The sequence below is a fragment of the Artemia sp. Qi Xiang Cuo genome, chromosome 4 (genome assembly GCF_049724085.1).
Source record: "Artemia sp. Qi Xiang Cuo chromosome 4, ASM4972408v1, whole genome shotgun sequence".
Lineage (NCBI taxonomy): Eukaryota > Metazoa > Arthropoda > Branchiopoda > Anostraca > Artemiidae > Artemia > Artemia sp. Qi Xiang Cuo.
In genome coordinates, this window is record NC_142797.1 from 52951730 (window position 1) to 52973382 (window position 21653).

Sequence of the window (21653 nt, forward strand, 5' to 3'; positions counted from 1 at the left end):
CACTGGGTGTTGTCAGCCCTACTCCTGTTAGTTTTTGCTCGTTTTCAGTTTGATTAGGTTTCTATTGTTATTTCTGTTCATTTTGGGTTTCATTTATTTATTAATGGTGATTTGTGGTAGTTTTGCACTTGGAGGATAAGAAAAACAAACTCGTAGAGTGTGACGTTTTCGCCCGTGAAAACTTAAACAATAAGAATTTGTTGGTTGCCAAAGCCAACTATCCTTTCAAAGGAAAGCTAAACCTTCTTAATCTTTTTTGTGCCATATATTTTTAGCTTAATTTTAATTATTGTTCGGCAATATTTTTTTGTCTTCTTCATTTTTTTTGTAATTTGCTGCCCGCTACTGCCAAAAATAGCAGAAGTTCATATTGAAGTCTTTTCAACAAAAATGAATTTGCGGTTTCTTTCTGAGTTTTTAAGATACTTATGGTGTGTAAATTCCTATTTTCCCGTTTTTTAGCACTTTTCAACGAAACAAAAAAAACTCAAATAAAACTCACAAATTTGGAAGCCTTATTTTCCACGGGAAGGGGGGGGGGGGGGTAGACGCCTAGAACCATTTGTTTTTCATCCTTCGGCATATAACATTCTGAAGACAAGACGTGATGCAAGCCAAACGTAACACGCAAATGACCTTACTTTATCTACAATATCTTATTATGCATGGGAGTAAATTTAAAAGTGATTTATGACGTTACAGTAAATCCTCTAATTCTTTTATTTTTCCTTCAATTCGATATCTTTAATGGACGATCTATGTCTTTCCTACTTAGCCAGGGGTAAATACCCACAATTTTCAGCACGGCAACAAAAAGCTTACTCATATTTATACCAATCTGCTGAGCTAAATAAATAAAAACACGTTCAAAGTCATAACAAGTACTGACAAGCACATTCTAAAATAATAGATTCGGTAATTTTCCAACATTCAAGGAAAGTCATTTTGCACTGTATAAAGTTCGCCAACACCTTTGAATAGTTTGCTACACATCATTATGTTCTTCTTCTTTTTCCGATGTATTTTGTGAGAAACTCAGTAGAGTAATGTTCAAGCAAATTAGTGAGAAGATTTTCAAGTAACATATTTCAAGTCATATGGGGGAGAAGGCATTTACTGTAAGCAATTTGAGAAACAAAACAGTAACTCTTAACAAAAGAATGATGGTTTACTTATAGCTATTAGTTAAAAATCTCGTAAGAAGCAAGAAACTTGGGCTTTTTCAGAACTCGTGAGGGTCTAATACGAATGGACGTTTTCTTTACCCTTTCCAAAACACTTTGATCTAGACGCCTAAGCTTTACAGTTGCTTTAAACATCCTATCAGAAGGATGCCAGGGAGAACTTGATATTGAAACAGTGTCTAAGTTTGTACACTCCGGGACATTAGATGGACGACTTTCGATGACTGAAAAAGTATTTTCAACTTTTAAAGGAAAAATCATTCCTTCCCCACAATCACTTATGCTATTTGATTTATTTGCAAAGATCGGCGCATTTACAAACCTATATTTATACTCTTTGTCCAATAATGGAGCTCTTGCATAATCATGGTCAATTGAAAGATTTTCAGTGGTTATGGAATCATCAGGGCTGTTTGAGCTTGGCAACATAGAAATACTTTTTTCACTCTTAAATCTATTTAAAGGAGTGCAAGGAACTCCATCGTTCACTAATTTCTGACGAGTACAATCAGATGACTTATCTATTCTGGACTCTCGATAGAGCATATTTTTCCTCGGATTACAGCCGAGAAATTTGAGGTGAATTCCTTCCTTAGATAGCGGTGGAGCTTCACTGGTACAGTCTTGAGAGAGATTTATCGGCTGAATCGATCTTGAAACATCCTTTTGTAGGTTCACTAAAGATGGAGCAGTGTCACAATACGAAACTACTTCACTATCATGTTTATCTGCAAATCTTTGAATTACTATATTGGAGCAAGATCCATCCTTCAAAGCTTTAGCAACTCTTTTGAATTTTACTGCATGTGGTTGAATTTTACTGCATGTTGGCTGCACACATATATTAGGATAACTAAGCTCAATTCCGTTATCGAAAAGAATGACTTCTTCCAACTTTTTTGCCCCAATGTGTCCCAAGCACGGCCGAGAATCTGATTTATTCTGCAATGTAGGGGAGCTTTTAGGCTTAATACGCCTAGGAGTAACATTGTCCCTCATAGGTATTATAATTTTCCGCTCGGAATTGCTAGAAGTCAAAGGTAAGGTAACATATTTCTCTTTGCTTGACGAAGAGTCAGACGTCATGGGAATGCTAACCTGGTTAACTTCCTGTTCAGGGGCAGGCTTACTACACACCTCTTGGACAGACACAATTTGCACATTAGAAGAGCTACAAGAGGGTGCCTTCAAAGGATCTACCTTTGCTGGGGCTTTTACAAAAATTATATTCCCAGGTAAGCAGGCACTTTTTTGAATGTTTATTTTTTTAGTTAGCTTTTTTTCAGCCGATAGTGTTATTTCATTCCTTGGAGCCAAAAGTTTTGCATTTTTGACACCAACATTTGGCAACATGTTTCCAGTCATCTTTTGCGTGTCACTAGCTTCAATGTCAGATTTTTTCTTCTTAATTATGTCAGGGTTGAAAAGATCTTTAGCAACTCGGATCAGACCTCGGTTACCAGGTTGATTTTGGTTTTGCACTGTTTTGGATTGATTTATTGGCTTATAAACACCTGATACATGCAATTCATTATTGTTTGTATATGTTCGAGCTGGCTTTACTAAGCTTAACATTGCCTTATTAGAAACACTGTTAGTAAAACGAATCAACTCTAAGTCAAGCTGCTTTTCACAATCAAAAAAAGAGCCAGTCCTCATAAAAACGGAAATTAGGTGTCTAACTTCTAAGTTTGAACTGTACTGAAAGCATTCGAAAAAGTGGCCAACAGACACGCCAGTTTTATATGCAGCTTTTTGTTCACATAACAAAGAATTCACCCTCGTTTCCTGTAAATGATTCATGGCACCATAAGAAAACAATTTTAAATTTGCTAGTGTTCGAAGAAAGTCAACCTTAGGCACTATTCTGAAAATACACTTATTTGCTTGTAAATTTTTAAAGCTCATAAATGATAAATATTTAAAGTTAGGGAACTGATCTTCAGACAGACAAAATAAAATAGTTGATTCTTCCTCATTCCTTTCTGCGGTTGACGCCAAATACTTAGTTAATAGAGTTTCAAAAAACATGTTTATATAGGTAGAAGGATCATCTATGGCAGATTTTATTAGTTGAAGATGCTGATGGTCCTCTGGAGCAATTAAAGTTTTGAGCCGAAAAACAATCAGTCTTCCCTCCATCTCAAACAAGAAATATGGATTATTGCTTAATTTGATACCGTTAAACATCTCTAAGTCACCAAAAGAGCTCCATCCTCGCTGGTATGGCTTCATCTTCTCACCAGTATAAGCCTTGACAAAATAATCCTAAGAAATAGAAAAAAGAATAGTACTATTACTATGTAAAACCATTTGTATGGTTTTTATTCAGACATTAAAAAAAAATTCACAAGAAATTATATTCGACACAAGATTTCCAGTGAATCCCCGACACTTCCACGTTTTTAATGCTGAAAGCTGAAACGAGGAGAAACAGTGGCATGAATGGTTCAACTTAAAACAAACATAAATTAGACCTACTATGAATCCTAAAGTTCGGTTTGTTTCTATTACTACTGAAAAATCACTACAGTATCAAGTCGCATGAGGCAGATACAGTTGCGCAAACTCCCAATCCAAACCAAGCTGTCCAAAGCTGCACTCCTTACTCCCTCCCACGAAGATCCACTTTTCTTATGATCTCTTCCCAGCTCTTTTGAGTTCAATCTGATTTTTATTGGCTCCAGCTGAAATTAGAGTTTTTGGAAATCCTTCATCCTTAAAATATGGCCTACCCACCATAACTTTTCATTTATTGCAGCCCTACAAAGTGGGACTGAACCACATTTTTAGGAGAGCTTACTACTTGATATACGGCCAGTCAACCGTACCTAAATCTATCCTATATAGATAATTACTTTGGAAAACATCCAGCATATTTCCCTGAACCTTCTATGTTTCAAAGCCATACTTAACTTAACGAGTCATAATCAGGACTTACAATAATCTAATCTTATTTCGAAGACCCATCTTCCTATTCTTCCAAACTTATTTCAACCTCAAGGAAACACCCTGCGCCTTGACCATTCCACTTTTACATCTTCACTGTATTCACATCTTTAATTATAATGCTATCTACATAGGCAATTTTATCGGTATCTATAATCAATTCTTCATCGTCATTATTCCTATTCTAAGTGCCTTAGTCATCTTAATGTAAATTGTCAAGCGAACTCTCGAGACCTAAAACAATTTAAACTCGGAAAATCCATTAATTTAGCTAATATTTCCATATAGGGCTCTAAAATCATCTGCCTAATTTCATTCGAGATGTTTACCTTCTCTATGATAATAACACGCTCTCTCGTGGCTTTTTGTGTGTATCTTAGGGACCAAATCATTACTAATAATAAATATAAACAAAGTTCAAATTATACATATATATTACAACACACACACACACATATATATATATATATATATATATATATATATATATATATATATATATAACGGCTTCAAAATTTCTTTTTAAACCAGCGGATTGCAGGTTTTTGGCCTGGGCAATACCAGTAGTCCACCTTTTTTTCGTTTCCTGCCATTTTCATGGGGTTCCAGAATCTTTTGTAAAATTCTCAACGTTTCTTTTTGTAATTGCAATAATAGAATGCCAGTCCAAAATAACAAAATTTTTAGTTTTATTTCTTGCTAGGTTCACTCTCAAAGTTCAAATGACCTACTCTGTCAACCTGCAAGGTTCAATTGACCAATTGTGATTCATATTTACTTGCCCTTGTCCAACTATCAACCTTCATTTTGAGAGAAATTGGGTTGTTGGGTCTCTAATTTCAGTTAGTATACGATTTAGGAAAAACACATCAAGTTTGCTGGGAGAGGATAACAAATTTTCCCAAATTCGCGACCTATCTTGGTCGTTTTTTCAGACCGGCAAATGTAAGTACACCAATTTCCGGTAACTCCGAGATGACTGTTATCTTAAAGAAGTTTAGTGTTAATTATTTAATTATTAAGAACCATTCCCAAAATATTTCTTGAAAGAACTTGAGTCTAAAGAAGTACCAAATTTCTGCATGTGACATGTTGGGTAGGGGGAGTGGTTTTAAGTGGGCAAGGCCCCAAGACCCTACTTAGGTAATTAGCAAGCTCAAGAACCCTTAAAGAGTATGTGTGAGAGAAATCAAGTGATATTTGCAAAACATGACCTTAATATGCATTATGATATTTGTCATTTCTGTATTCATCATGATTAAACAATTGGCAAACAATTCACACTGTTGACCAAATAATGGTTGAAAAATGAAAGCATTCGCAATTTTTGCCAAAGCGGACTGGAAACAGTCTGCACGCACTTATTACCAATAAGTGTGGTAAACAGATAGCATGTATTTAGGCTACCCATGAAATTCGGAGATGGAGCGTGAATAGCCTAATATTTACCAGGTTGATAAAAAGCTAATGTAGTATTGATCAAGAGGGGCTGGAGGTGGATTCCATGGACTAGTTACCAATATGGGGCTGGAGATCCCTTACTGTCTACATGCTGTTTACCAAAGGGCGTTAAAAGGAAGGATACAGACTGAAAACTCTTGTATGACTTACATTTCAACCAGTTGTAAACTGTTCTGATTAGAATAGCTATTTTGACATTACTATGTAATTTCAGGGGGGGGGGCTACTGGACGCAGGGGAGCAAATGGGGCATTGAAGGGGGATCAGGTTGCCCTCTCTGATCAGTCTGGACCACTGAAAAAAAGCACTATAGCTTGCGATCTGTGATCAAACAAGTCCTCTGTATGATTCTACTTTCAACAAGGTTTAAAATTATCATCCTTCATATTAAAATGTATCTATGAAGCCTCTACTTCATATGGACTGTTTCCGTAATTTAGAGCCCTTGTCCATAAGCTATATTCATCATGTGAGATCCTGAAACCCATTTTTAGAGCACTTCAAACATTCTGATTAAAATAACTACCCTTAAATTACCATCCATAGTCATTTGCGATTGCAGGGTGCTTGGGGATATATGGAACATTCAAGGGGCATAAAGCTACCCTTTGAGTAGTTCCAGCCTTGGAAAGGGCCACTACAGCTTTTAGTTTGCTACTAAAAAGCCCACTTACAAGTTGAACCGACACCAAGCAAGGATGTGCAAGTGCTCAAAAGGGATAGTTTACCCTCCATGTGGGGTTGGTTTTTCAAAAAAGCATTAAAATTCAGAATTTACAGTCTAATGATATCTTCTCATTTTTCGATTACCATCGTTTCTATAATGTGATCCCTAAGGAAAAAGATTTTACATGGATGACTAATCACTTTGTACTAGGTCAATGCTATTGCTTTGACGGTAGTTGGATAGGTTTTGACTGAAAGCAACTTTAATTAATTCAGCAAAACCTGTAAGTTCCCCGCTATTGTCTTTTTCTATTTCTTTTGCAAATGTATTTATTTAGGTCATTTAATAATGGAACTGTTCGTCTTTTTCTATGTGACCTTCCACGCTACTGGTCAAATTACACATCGTTATAGCCAAAGAAAGGCTTAAAATATAATGGAAAACATTCAAATTGCATCAAATAGTTTTTGTTAAGGCAACAATCTTTTCTTTTATGCATTTTTTTGTGACAAAATCAGTAGCAATTGGTCTTACAGTCATGCCCAGAAACCAGAATGTCTTCTCCAAAGTTTGCAAGACCAACAATAAAGATTTTATGCTTTCCATAGGACGCATTTTTGTTTCATAATTCAAACGAGAAAAAATTGTAAAAATTAGAGCATAACTAAATAGTGTTCCTTTATTCTGGTCAATAGCTAGGAAAATTATTTTAGACACCCATTCAGCAGACGAGCCAAGACATGCTTTGATCTAATGATGGACAGCTTCGGCTAAACCTTAAAAATGTAGCCGGCCTCTGAAAATGCTAGTAGTACATGAACATTCACTAGGGACAACTTTCTATTTTTCTATAGCACTTTTCTTTTGTGTGCAGGGTACACCCTTTTCTTCGGAATAAGACAATCTCAAACAACATACAATAGCTTGGAAGGGAATTCTCAAGAGAAATAGTTCATTATAGTAAAAAAAACCCAACCTTGTACCAAGTTTCGTTTTCAAAGTCTTTCAAAACGTCCTTAGGGGGGAATAGTCCATTGTTTAGATTTTCCTTTAGCCATTTGAGTTTCAAAAAGTTCAATTTTATTTCGTCTTGCTTCTTTGCCACTTCCCAATGTGTTGGTTCCAGACATGAACTAGACACTTTTTGATTATGAACTTGTCTACGAGAAATAAGAGGTCCTGGTGAATTATTAGAACTATCATTTTCATCAAGAATTATTATATCAGGCTCAGCGGAAACTGGGAGAGGAGCTAAAGCTGCCCCAGGCTTCTTCAATAATGGTAGAGCATTTCTGGATTTCATTCCAAACTGAATTTCATCGTTCATTTTACTAATTTGTCTGAAATACCTGAAAAACAAATGGAAATGTATAAACAAAATGAGGTTTCTGGGTAATTATTCTTTTGTAATTAATCTTCGTATGGCAACCCTATCCAGACGCTTCATGCAGGATAATAAACTCTCCCTTGCATCCCCACATGATTTTTTCAAAAGAAAATTGTCTTTGTAATAGACCACACACTCCCCAGTATCAAAAGACACCTGTAAATATTTGTGTGTTGAGGAAAATATTTGGCTTAAGGACATTATATGCATTCCAATTGTTAATGGGCGTAACCGCAATATATAAGGAATGACCAAGATTAGTCAGTTGAAAATTTTAGAAAATATTGAATGGGCTGTTGAACTAAATCGAAAGACACCGTACGCATTCTGGTTGTCAAAAGGGCTTATCTCCAATATCTATGTAATAGGAATGAGTATTCAATTGAAACTCTCGGTGTAGAGGGGGATATTAACTATAATAAAAATACAATTATGTGCATCCTGGTTGTCAAAAGTGAGTAATCGATCTATACCTAATAAAGATTGGAAAGACAATACTAACGGAGCTTCAAACTTTTGGTTTAAAGTTTTGGTTGTGGCGTTGCGTAGGTAATTGTTACCTACGCAACGCTGCAAAAGTTCTAACAATTAATTCTCAACTTCTAAGCTTATCCAAAGTGGTTTCTTTCTCGATGGTATAGATTTGAGTTTCATAAGGGTTATCATACGATTATAATGTCATTACAGAAAAGATCGATACTGTAAATTGGAATGTTCTAAGCATAATCGTTACTTGGTTTTATTTATAGCTGAATTACAAACTAAAACAAATCGACCCCGGGTGGCCTTGAACCACCAACCTTTCGATTAACGGCCAATCGTGCTAGACACTTGCACTATAACGTCATTAATTAATACATTAAAAGACGATCGTTGGAATAACAAAACATTGCATACATCAGACTTGGTTATCTACTTAATTGTTTGAGGTTTGTCTCTTACTTTTTCAAAGAAGAAAAAGCCGTAGGCTTTTTCCTGTTTGTAATCATATAGTATAAAACGAATATTTACATAAAGGATCGATATCATAATTAGGGATTATGTAATTTTTATCAGGATCATGGCTGTAGAGATGGCTGAAACCTAGTAAATCCGGGTTGCAGCAGTAGCTAGCAACCTAGTAAGAGACGATCACACCCCATAGTAAAAAGTAAAGTAACCCAGAACTCCTGAAAAAAGATTCAGATCAAAACAAGAAGTACACTATTGGAACCGCCTTGTCCAAAACCTCTATACAGCAAAATTACCGTCCCTGGGCTTGAATAACAAGGAAAATATATTGGCTTGAAAATCATACATAAAGGATCGATATGGTTCTTCATAAATGGTGTTAGTCAAGTAGTTATAAATTTACAAATAAGTAGTTATAAATACGTTTTGTTCAGACTTCAACTTGACAAATGTGAAAAAATTATCTGAGGCAGGAATTGAGCCTGTTACCTTTGGAGTATCCGGGTTGCAGCGGTAGCTAGTCATAAATAAAGTTAGTCAAGAGAATCTCACGTAGTGGTTATTCATAGAAATTTTGTTTGGACTTTAAATTGACAAATATGTAAATATTACCAGAGGCAGGATTTGAGCCTGTGACCCTCGGAGAAGAATTTCAACACGCTTTCCAGTGCACCACGAAGGCTGTCAAAGAAACAATTTTTAAAGTTTATGTTGTATACATTAAAGAACGAATATATTAAGGAACAAACTGTAGCCCATAGTAACTGAAGTAATAAAAGGAATCACTATACAGATGATTATTTTAATCAAATCAGAGGTAAAAAAGGTAAGCAATGGTGGATAATAAAGAACGACCTCTTGCCTATACTAAATTTTATGCGCCACTTAATTATAGCATAGGTTAGTAATTCCACAGATAGCTTGGCACTGGAACATCGTAGAGAGTTGTTCAATGGCTCATTTTAAAGGAAATTAATGCGGTTAAAAACCTTTTGTAATTAAAACAAATTATTTTAAAAAAAAATTACATTAAAAGACGATCATTGGAATAACAAATAATTGTATACATTCGATTTAGTGATCTACTTGATTGATTGAAGTTCGTTACAGTAGAGAACAAACTTCAGCCCAAAGTAAATAAACTAAGATTATAATTTATGGCTCAAACAAGTAATTTGTTTGCTTTGCTCTAAGATACTGTCAGCGATGGGATTCGAACCTATGCCTTCGAAGCGACGGTTGGCTAACACCAGCGAATTAACCCACTCGGCCAAGCTGCCTCAAATAACTATATGAATACTTTATAATAAAGAACAAACTCTAGCCAATAGTAACTTAAATATTCTATATAAAGATTTTATAGTAAAGAAGGAGCTCAAGTCCAAAGGAACTGAACCCTGTGGTTCATGAATATAATCTTCATTATTTTAGCTAGGGGGTAACTAAACGCGATTCTTTTTTCAATTTAAAAGAGATTGCTTTAAATTCAAATTTTAAAAGTTCTCCCCATATTACAAGTTCTCCCGCATTACAGTGTGTTTGCTTATATTGTACCATCAGAGACGTATAAAATACAAGTTACACATAAAACATGATAATAAATTCGTTAATAAACTAAAAAAAATATATAAGGAATTGGTCTGGTTAATTATAAATGGCGACTAAGTAGGTTTCACTGGTATTACGGCTTTAGAAATGGCTGAAACCTAGTATAGAACAAATCCTGGCACATATTTGATGGCTTAGTTTGATGCCTAATTCTTTGAAGATCGTCTCTTACTATTCCAAATAAGAAAAAGCCATAGGCTTTTTCCTGTTTGTAATATGTTGCATAAATTTATATTAAAGGAAAAACTAAAGCTTTGCAGCCTTGCTGCAACCTATCAAAAGGCGAACAGCAACCCATAGAAGTCAAAAGTTAAAAAATATGTTTTGAAATCCGGGTTGCAGCAGTAGCTAGCAACCTAGTAAGAGACGATCACGCCCCAGAGTAAAAACTAAAGTAACCCATTACTCCTGAAAAAGATTCAAGTCAAAACAAGAAATGCACTATTAAACCGCCTTGTCCAAAACTTCTATATAGCAAACTTACCGTCCTTTGGCTTGAATAACAAAGAAAATATATTGGCTTGAAAATCAAGAAAATTGATTTTAATTATATAAAGGATCGATATGATTCATCATAAATCACAGTTAAGAACAAGATTACCAAAATAGCGTATTTTTAATATGACTAAAATGCTAAGGTGCATCAAGTAGGAACTTTCAGGGGGTGCTAAGGCCCCAATACGTAAATGATCGATTCAGTTCATTATAAATAGGGCCTATGTAAGTTTCATCGGATATAGCTGAAACCTAGTAAAGAACAACCTACGGCACATAGTAACTAAGAGTTAAGATAGCACAAACAGCGTCTCTTGCACTTCCATCAAAGAAAAAACCATAAGCTTTTCCTGTTTGTCAAATAGTTTGTGGTAACGAACAGTGTAGTAAGAGCGACTCGTCTCTATAGTAACCGAAACTCTAAGAAACGGAATTTTGATACAAATAGATCATAGGCAGCGTAATAGCTCTGCCAAGTAAAAAACGATGTTGGCACAATGTATTATTTATTTTTCCATACCAGGGCACTTCGTATCAAAGGAGTTGTTGTAGAAACTTCAAAAAGGGCTCATTCGATTGGAAATTTGACTGGCTAGTTCCCTTTTTAATAGTCGAAAGTGATTGGAAGGCGACTAACACCCCTTCTACGCTCACCATTTCCCCAAACACATCCAATCTAAATTTTGATATGGCCATTTTGTTCAGCGTAGTTGATTTCCAGATAGAAATTATATTTTTGAGGAGAAAACTCCCCCAAAGCCCTCAGGACAAGGGTTGTAAGTTATGCCATGGGGCATAGAAGGTTTTTATAGAAAGCGTTGTCGTAGAAACTACAAAAAAGGCTCAGTCAACTCCCACCTTTCACAGCCACCTTTTCCCCAAACACATGCAATCAAAATTTTGAGACAGCCATTTTGCTCAACGTAGTTTGTTCTGGAAACTACACTTTTAGGATGACAACCCCTTCACAGCCCTCAGGGCAAGGGTTATAAACTATGCCCTGGGGGCATATAAGGATTTTATAGAAAGCGTTGTCGTAGAAACTTCAAAAAAGGCTCATTTGATTGGAAATTGAAATGGCTAGTGCCCTTTTTAATATTCAAAAGTGATTGGAGGGCAACTAAGATCCTTTCCATGCCCACCATTTCCCCTGACACATCCAGTCAAAATATTTGAGATAGCCATTTTGTTCAACGCATTTGAAAGTTCTTGAAAGTATATCTTTGAGCAAAACACTCCCCCCACAGTCTTCAGGGCAAGGGTTATAAGTTATACCCTGGGGGCATATAAGGTTATTATTGAAAGCTTTGACGTAGAAAATTGAAAATTACATAGACGATCGATATGGTTCATCATAATTAGAACGAACTCTAGCCCATATGTACTGAACTCAACCCCTTGCCTTGTACAATGAAGTTTGACTTACTGTATTGATTCTGTATGAACTACTGCTCAAACAACAGAACCGTTTAATTGTAATAAAAAGCATGTATTATAAAGATTTAGTGTTAAGAGTGAGGGATTGAGGAAGAGAAGCACCCATCATATGAGGAATAATTTTTGTCCAATATAAGCTTTAATGTTGTTCTTTACTTTCCTTTGAAAAAAAAAAGAAGTTATTTCGTATTTAATCAACCAAGGGATCAGCCATCATTAAATATGTAAAACAGAGATCCCAAAGAATATGATACTTAAAGGAGATGGTAGAGGATTTTCCTGACAGAGCAGGGAATCAAAATGACAAAATGGAGTTCATAGGCCAAACAGTTTTTTCTACAGGTGAACTGTTTAATCAAGTCTTGTTTCCTGGTCTTTTGGTCCATTACACAAAAGCTGAGTTTGCCATATTTTGTTGCTTCCCCCCACTTGCTTAGACCTTCCGTTCTCACATACTTGTTATCATGACACCACATTTCTTTTTTTTTATTTAGAACTTGTGTTGCCTTTTTTCATTCTGAAAGTTCCAAAATTATTTAAAATCATTCAAAAAAGTGCAGTTTTTGGGGGCAACTGGAATTTGTTTTTAAAATTCTTTCTAGGGCAGCCGGAATTTCTTTTTGTTTTTTTAGGGCATTGGGAAACAAAACCATATTAAAAAAAAAATAATTAAGAATAAAAAAATTTTTTAAACACGAAAAACGGGTTTTAATTTTCTAACAAGCAGTGAACTACAAAACAATTAATTATGCACAAAAGCTCCTATTTTTTCGGCCCCAAATCCGGTATCATTAATCAGAGGAAAAAAAAAATAAATAAATAAATAAATAAAGCAAAAAAAAAACAACTTAAATTACATTACAATAAAACATACTAAACACATAAAGAGAACAAAAAGCAAAAACGAAAGAAAAATATAAATAAATAAGAACAAAACTCAAATATTAATTAAACACTTCCATGCACTGAATGTCTTTCAACTGGCCTCCTCTCAGTATATAAATGGAAATATATTAAATAAACACTTCCATGTACTGAATGTCTATATTGATTCTACTCGCCTCCTCCCAGTATATAAATTGAAATCTATCAAAAATGAAGAATATATTTATACTTAGACCAAAACAATAAAAGGTCAACTAACCCCCGGTCCATAACCCTTAATTAAATTTCACAAGTTCATCAACCATTTTATGAATTATAAATTGAATGGATTCGTTTTGTTGCAAGCTTAGCTGCAGTTCGTTTACTTTTCTCATCATTTAACCCATTCTGACCTTTGTTCGCAAGGTCATCTTTCGTTTCAGAAATTTGCAAAAGGGAGTATACAAAATTCCATGTTCTTGTGTAAAATTTTATGTGGGTAGAACGCAACAAACTTTAGAAAATAGGCTAGAACAACACAAGATTGCAATAGATTACGCTCTAAAACAAAACAAAACACCAGAAACGTTTGAGTCAGCGGTTGCAGAACATCTTTATAATTTTCCTCATCACAGTATTTTATTTGATCAAACAAAAATAGTAGATACGTCTGTAGGACTTTTACAAAGCTCCAGAGAAATTATAGAAATAAAAAAGATAATATATGGGGGTATTAGTATCAATAGAGATGAAGTGGAATTTGGGATCAATTCAATTTATAATAGTTTAATTAAAATGCAGGCAAGATATTAAACCAATACTGATTTTAATAATATTTCTGAAACGAAAGATTACCTTGCGAACAAAGGTCAGAATGGGTTAAATGATGAGAAAAGTAAACGAATTGCAGCTAAGCTTGCAACAAAACGAATCCATTCAATTTATAATTCATAAAATGGTTGATGAACTTGTTAAATTTAATTAATGGTTATGGACCGGGGTGTTAGTTGACCGTATAATGTTTTGGTCTAAGTATAAATATATTCTTCATTTTTGATAGATTTAAATTTATCTACTGGGAGTAGGCGAGTAGAATCAATATATACATTCAGTACATGGAAGTGTTTATTTAATATATTTCCATTTATATACTGAGAGGAGGCCAGTTGAAAGACATTCAGTGCATGGAAGTGTTTAATTAATATGTGAGTTTTGTTCTTATTTATTTATATTTTTCTTTCGTTTTTGCTTTTTGTTCTCTTTATGTGTTTATTATGTTTTATTGTAATGTAATTTAAGTTGTTTTTTTTTTTTTTTTTTTATTAATTTATTTTTTTTTTTTTTTTCGTTGAGAAATGCACCCCGATGTGGGGCCGAAATATTAGGAGCTTTTTTGCATAATTAATTGTTTTGTAGTTCACTGCTTGTTAGAAAATTAAAACCGTTTTTCGTGTTTAAAAATTTTTTTTGTTTTTAATGGAAAAGCAGTGTGGTCTAAGAAATTAATTGAGAATACATATTTCTTTTTTTTGTGGTAAATCTTACAATTGGTTTTGTCCTCCATATTTATAGAATTGTTTTACACAATTAAGATGAAGCAATCAAAAATTTTTAATTATGATTTTCCATATTAAGCTAGGCACAGATATGCACACAATGTTGTCTGCAGTATATATTTGAGGTGGGTGGGCTGGGGGTGGTGTCAGAAAGATCATGGTACTAATTTCTATCTCCAGTCATCTAGATTGAAAATGCTTTCATGATTCCAATTCAAACAAGGTACCAAATTCCTACTTTTCACCTAAAGTTAGTGAGAGGAGCTGTTCTAAAAGGAACAAATGGCCTAATTTGGTCCTCCAATCATACAAATAGAATATCTTCCCATGATTCTAGTTAACAAAGTGCAAGATAAATATCTTCATGCCCTAAATCTGCCAGTGGGGTGGTCAGGTTGGAGGAACTATAGGCCCACTTTTGTCTTCTAGTAGTACAAAATGAAATTTCTTTTATAACCTCAGTTCAAACACGGCAAACATGTCTACTTATTTGTTTAAAGTACATTCATAGAAGAAGGGAAGATTAGAAGGGCCACATAGTTAATTAACCTACTTATATAGAAACTAAAAACGTACAATTGGTTTTCCTCTCAGCAAGGAACTAAATAACTACCTTTCTGCTAAGAGTTGGTGCAGGCAGGGGCACAGCTAAGGGAGGGTGTCCCCTCCCAAGGTTCTATGGTGTTGCCGTGCAGCACCAACACCTTGGGATTTAGCTTATGTTTTTGGTTTGATTTAACTTATGTATCAGCATTTGTTTGGCACACTGAATGATTTTATTGGCACATTGTTTATATCCCGTCCCCCAAACTCAAAACCCAAGCTTCACCCCTGGGAGCAGGGGATGTCAAAGGGGACAGAGGCCCACATTGGTGTTCCAATCATACATATTGAAAGTCTTTGAGCGATTCCATTTCAAAAAGGTGTAAAATGTATATTTGTTACTTTAAATTTCATGGGGGCAGGGGTGAAATGTTGGAGGTGATGGATCAAACATACACTTCTATGTATTATCCTCACATATCAATACATATTCAGGATTTGCGCTCAGAGAGAGGAGAGTGGGTGAAATATTGATTACTAGAATTGGCCCACAGCTAAAGAAAATAACTGCCAAATTTATCAAGTTCATCTGACAGGAGCACAAATGACAAAACATTGTTGGAGATTGCTTGAATTAGTTTCAAGATCTATTGAAAAGGCCTTTCCATTCTGAAATATACAGTACCTTACATAATGAATACACTAAGAGCAGGGAGGAGTATAGGGGGTTTGTCTTTTGTAGTTAGATTGTATCTTAAAAAAAAAATTGCCCTTCAGTTTGTTTCATTTCTCCTCTTTTGCGTCCAAAAAGACTAAAAAAAAAAAAAAAAAAAAATTCTCCTAATTTGACAGAAAGTCTTCTTGCATTGACTCCAATATTACTTACTTTTTTCTGAAGTAGGACCTAAGTTACTTTTTCTGAAATTCTGAAGAAATAGAATTTCTCCTGGATATTACTTTGAGCACAAAAAAAGAATAGTACAATAATAAGGAATGCTATAACAAATACGTTGACAGTTGTATTATTTGGAAAAACTAAACTTTTTTTGAATATATCTGCACTGCAAATTCATTTTTGCATTAACCAAAAAAAAATATTTTGACCTAGATTTAAGAATTAATGTAGCAAGTTATCAATATTTACTTTATTATTTAATTATTTTGTTAAATAATATTTTTTGTATTATATTGCAGTATTTACTAAGAATTTTGTACTTCATGATTGAAAAATCAGAAATGACTAACAGCCTATAATTAAGGCACCACAAAGCATTTTCAGGCTCCCAATTACTTTACAACTAAGTATTTCACAAAAAATAAAATAAAAACAAGATATAATTCTTCAATAGTAGAGTTGCACAAGAAAAACTGTTTCCTTCTTTCAGCCACTATATCTCATTTTTTATAGGGAAAAAATTACTTTTGCTTGGAAGCAAGAAGCCACAACTGCTCTTAGAGAATGGATCCTTTGGACCAATTGTAGGAAGAATGGATCCCCAATGCACAGATGAGTGCTAAGAATAGAAATATTCTTAGTCTAAATTTGAAAAAAAAAAAAACTCTAAATTTGGTTTGAAGTATTGCTAAAATCATTGCAACGTTTCTTGCCAATGTTGATAGTCCCAGAGAAGTGTACCCCAAGTAAATAGGAAAAATGCCCTTTACACCATATCTCAAAAAGATCTCTATAGTCTTGATTTCCCTTTTGGAATCTATAAATGCATACAAGTACAGATAAAATGATGTCAAGAACATAAGCATCAACACTGGAATCTGATAAATGGATAACTCTTCTGGGTTTGGTCTGTTTTGGTGGGCTGAAAAACCTATTCCTAGCTAAAGTCTTTATCATGGGTTGAATCCTTCTAATAGCATAATATTTGTAGGCATGAATACATATTGAGCCAGAAGGAATAGGCTTGATATTGTCTGTGTAGAATTTCAATTCTTATTGATAGAAGAGCATTGCCAAGCGCAAAAAACCATGTTGTTACCAAGATGGTCCCAGGATTGCACAATGCTTCCATTCATACTGGGGGTCAGATGACTTCTTGCTGTCTGGTTCTAAGCCAAGTTCTTGGGGTTATGTGAATAAAGCAACATTTTGAGGCCAATAAAATCTTGACTCCTTCTCAAAATGAGTTCAGATCTGGAAGATCCATTGGTGCTAACATTTTATAGATGTATGAATGCATGTCAACCTTACTAGACAAAAATTTCCCTGTATAAATGATTCCCCTAGACCTAGCAAAAGTCTTTGAAAAAGCTTGCCACAAACCCCTTGTCACAAAGTTGAGAACTGCAGCAATAGATTTTATATTATACAATGGATACAAGACTTTCTATTAGATAGAACCCAAGTTGTCACAATTTTTGGTTCTGATGGTATTGCTCATTTTTCCTCCTCTACAAAATTTAAGTGGTGTTCCTTATGGTACTATTTCTGGACCAAGTCTCTGCAACTTCTATGCAAATGATGCACCAAATCTTCTACCAAACCTCCCCACTCTTTAAGCAGATGCATCTAAGTTAGTGGGTAAAGCAGTCCCACCTTCTGATTCACAATATATCTAGATAGATCTTGACAGTCTTGGAAATTAGGCTGATACATGGTTCCTTGTCTTCAATATTGGTAAATGTTATGTGCTCCATATTGGCAAACATAATTTACACCTACAGTATTTCCTCCCAGGAAATCTTCTTTTACAGCCTCTGAAGAATGAGATCCTGGAATCATTGTTAATAAGAAATTGATTTCAGCACCCCTATCAAGACTGTGTCATCATCTGCCTTTCAATTCCTTGGCATTATCAAAGGGAAATCTCAAGCTGGTTACCTGGAGTATTCATGAAACTGTAAAAGGTATTGGTTTGACTGAAACTTGAGACTGGAATGCCCTTGGTATCCCCTTTTTTCAAAAAGGACAAAGAAGTTCTGGAAGAAAAATGTAGCATAGAGCAACTGGGATGATTGATGGAATGCAGCAAATGCCTTTTGAATAACATCTGCACCATCCACAAACAGGAGAAAACAAGAAGATATGAACCTTCTCAACAAATTTATATCAAATAATACCCTTCCTGCTTCATGAATAGACATACTCAAAGAAACTTTCAAAGCAACACTGTTCCACTCGAAAAAGAAGCCACTTCTTCAGCCAGAGAGTAGCCAATCAATGGAATCAGCTTCCAGAAGATAAAGTATCTGCTGAATCAACTCAAAAATAAAAGTACAAAATTGACAAAGAGTGGCTATGTCAAGAGTTCCTGTTTAACAGGGAAATAGCTGAATCCTCAACCAGGAAGTAACAAGCAGCCAAACAACAAAATCATTCCTACAAATGTCAGCACAGAGCATAACAAGGATTGAAATTCTAAACTTGCTCCAAGCTGCAATTTAAGAAGAAGCTCCAGTTTTACCTAAAGTAACTTACTTAGACTGCTGTTAAATAGAAGAAGAAGAAGACTGATCCAAAATTAAACAAAGTAGATTATATAAGTTTTATTGACATATCATGCTAGGCCTGTATTAACAGATCAACTGCAGCACAAAGCTGCTTGAGGCAAAAACAGCTGAACAATCTTCTCCTCTAACTCACTCTCATCAGAGCTTCAATCTTTACTTACTCCAATGATGTTTCTACTAAGTCTATTACTACTTCAAACCTGTTTGGGTGAAGTCTTTTGGTCTTACTCAAGGATGCCCTATTCTTTGTTTTAATGAAGTTGGATTGCCAAAAAACAAAATTTTTGACAGCTATTATCCTTGATTTTTAAACATGATCAAACTATCTAACCTTTCTTCAAGCCATAGAGAATAGGACCAAATCACTCATGCAGCTTATGATAACAATCCAGCAGAATTGCTCTTGGGAACCTACTATAGCAACAAAGTTCTTACTTTATTCTTATGCACAAAGTTTGGATAAATTTCTAGTGGGTCATATAATTTAGCTAAGATGAAAGTGAAAATGCCATTTGATGTCTTTTTATTCACCTTCATAATTCCATAATTGCTTCTGGGGCTAATTGCATCTTGAGCCCTTAAAGGGGCCCCAAAGGTATTTTATATAAATTATGAAAGAGCATAAAAATACATCAAATGATGTTTTCACTTTCACCATCGCTAAATTATATGGCCTACTGCAAATTTACTATGAACTATAACCAAGGCTGTACCTGGGGGGGGGGGGTAGGGTGTTTGAACCCCTCCCCAAACAATGTTTGTCTGACTTGTAAAAACATAACAAAAATGGATATAAACAATTTTTTTGCATTTTTGTGTAGCCCCCCCCCTGAAATATATCTTAGAGTGAACTCCCCTTCCCCCCCCCCCCAAAAAAAAAGAAAATCCTGGGTACAGCCTTGACTAACAATCAATTAGAGAAGACAGGAGAAAAAAAATGATTCTTTGTAGCTTGGACCAGCTTTTCTAAGACTACTGGTTTTAAAAACAGAATTGAACAGGAATTGATTTGAACAGGATTTTAAAGCCATAATTTTAGACTTATATGTGTGTTTTCTTAGTAGGCTAGTAGCCTAAGCCAACTTTATCCTATGCCTAGCCTAAACTAGGCCTAGATGAAAATGGTGATGATTTCAAAACCAATAAATTTTGAATTCAACCTAAATCAAAATGTAAAATGCATCAAATGAAAATTTACTGGTAAAAAATTAAGTAAGAAGTTTGTTGCTATGGCAGCTCAGTTAGATCACAAGCTGAATTTCACTACAATAGTACACTGAAAAGTATATACTGGGCCTATGGCTGCATTTTTAAAATTAGGATGAATTAGGTTAGATATCTACTTCTGAACTAAGCTCTACAGTATTAAACCTTATTTTGGCCTTTGGTAAACTTGCATAGGCTGGATGTCTTTTGACATTCATTATGCTAAGATAACAAATGTCAGTAAATAAAGCTAAAATAAAAACTTTTAAAAGGGAATAGTTATAATTACGAATTTTCTTTTCAGAAAAAGTACATTAGGCATACCTCTTAACAAGTACTACTGCATTAATTGAGTATTCATACCACTCAAAATGAAATATACCTTTTCTTCTTTTCTTTAAGAATCGTGGAATGAAATTACGCAAGATCAAAAGAAGAAAATCATCCTTCCAGGCAGTGATGCCAGGTACCTGACTTTAGATAGCGCATTTTCGCTAGATTTTTTTTGGGTGGAGTTGCAAATTCAGGGTGAATTAGATCTTGCAAGGATGATTGCAAAAAAAAAAGAAAAAAAAATCAGAAATTCAGAGACAATGTTACCAGATAGGGTGAATTTTTCTTTTCAGAATAATAGAACTCAAAAATGGTAGGATTCAGACTTCATTAACAGATTTCGGCACCATATTCCGAAATCTGAAACAGTGAAGCATTTTTGACTGATTACTTGCGCTTTTGTGGTGGATATCTTCTGTTCTCAGTCTTTGGCTTGACAAGAACGATATTTCCCTTAGTTCTCTGGTATTTCAGAGAATTGAATAAAAAGGGAATTAAAGAAGATCTAAAAAAAAAAAAATACTTGCCAATATCTAAGGTGGTATTTTACATTACTTTCTGGCTAATATGCTGAATTATTGTCTATCAACAATAGAAATTGTGATTAAAGAACTAAAATAAAGAAATAGGTACTCAGTATACTCATCTTGTAATATAGATAAGTTATAAAGAAAACGAAAGTTAAAAGCGCATTTGACAAAGATAACAAATGGATAAGATTTTTTAATACAGAACTAAAGAGAACCATGATCCTTGAAGGTCACATCTCTTTAAAATGTCATATAGGTAAGTGACATCAAAGTTTATTTCTTTATACAATGTTTTTATGACAATGCAATTCTAAGCTACAAAAATATATAAATTCTCAAACTTAATTATGAGAACAAAATGTTTCGTAGCTTTCAAAATATAAACTAGATCGACAAGAACGACCAAGTCAAAGATAAGAAATTAGACCGGCCGTTGTTATTGCAACTATCTATAAAATTCCAGGCCAAAGACAATGTTCTAAGATTTGTGATGCAACAGAAGCCAAAGACATACATATGAGGCAAAATTGTACTTGGCAACGTCTTTCAACAGTTCCGATTGTTATTTTATTTGTGTTTTCTTTTTAATGAACTTCGAATTTGTTTTGTACCTTTTTTAATCATATATTGTATTTATCCTTGACTAGTTTTCATGATAATTTTCAAAGTTAAACAGCAAACCCTCCTTCTATATCGCCCAAAATTTCTTCAAGACTTTAATGTTCATTTTCATTGTCATTGGATAATTTTTGCTGTCATATATGTCAATGGTAAATCTATTCAGCATAGCGGGTGTAGGATCAAAGTCCCTGCAGCACTTTCCCTGGCAATTTAGCCTAAGTCGGGTCATCACAGTATAGTTAAGCATCTTAAGGTGCATCCTGTTTTGAATTTTGTACTTGACAAGATTCATAACAGAAAACACTCTCTCGAAGAAAGGGTTGCTGATGGGTAAGCTTAAGACAGAAAGAGCTGCTTGAGCTATACCGAACAAAGGTCAGCTTTTCCTGCTCTTTT

General features: G+C 34.6%; 1 protein-coding gene across 4 annotated transcripts; it reads right to left on the minus strand.

The window, feature by feature from the left end:
- Positions 1-812: 812 nt before the first annotated feature.
- On the minus strand, positions 813-20206 carry LOC148953224 (uncharacterized). Of its 4 annotated transcripts, none has more exons than XM_089088400.1 (3): positions 20156-20206; positions 7238-7610; positions 813-3452 (listed from the first exon to the last, which is right to left on the minus strand). In XM_089088400.1, exons 2-3 carry the CDS (start codon positions 7586-7588, stop codon positions 1182-1184), a joined length of 2622 nt encoding a protein of 873 aa, XP_088944526.1. In that variant the 5' UTR covers positions 7589-7610; positions 20156-20206; the 3' UTR covers positions 813-1181. The 4 variants fall into 4 exon arrangements, with proteins under 4 accessions (XP_088944526.1, XP_088944525.1, XP_088944527.1 ...); XM_089088399.1 differs by having other exon boundaries at positions 20098-20177; XM_089088401.1 differs by lacking the exon at positions 20156-20206 and adding an exon at positions 18899-19001.
- Positions 20207-21653: the final 1447 nt, after the last annotated feature.

Coding starts and splice junctions, on each gene's coding strand:
- LOC148953224 (XM_089088400.1), bottom strand. CDS start 7,588: ATGAACGATGAAATTCAGTTTGGAATGAAATCCAGAAATGCTCTACCA. Junction 3,453..7,237: donor AAAACGAAACTTGGTACAAG/GTTGGGTTTTTT, acceptor TCTATTTCTTAG/GATTATTTTGTCAAGGCTTA.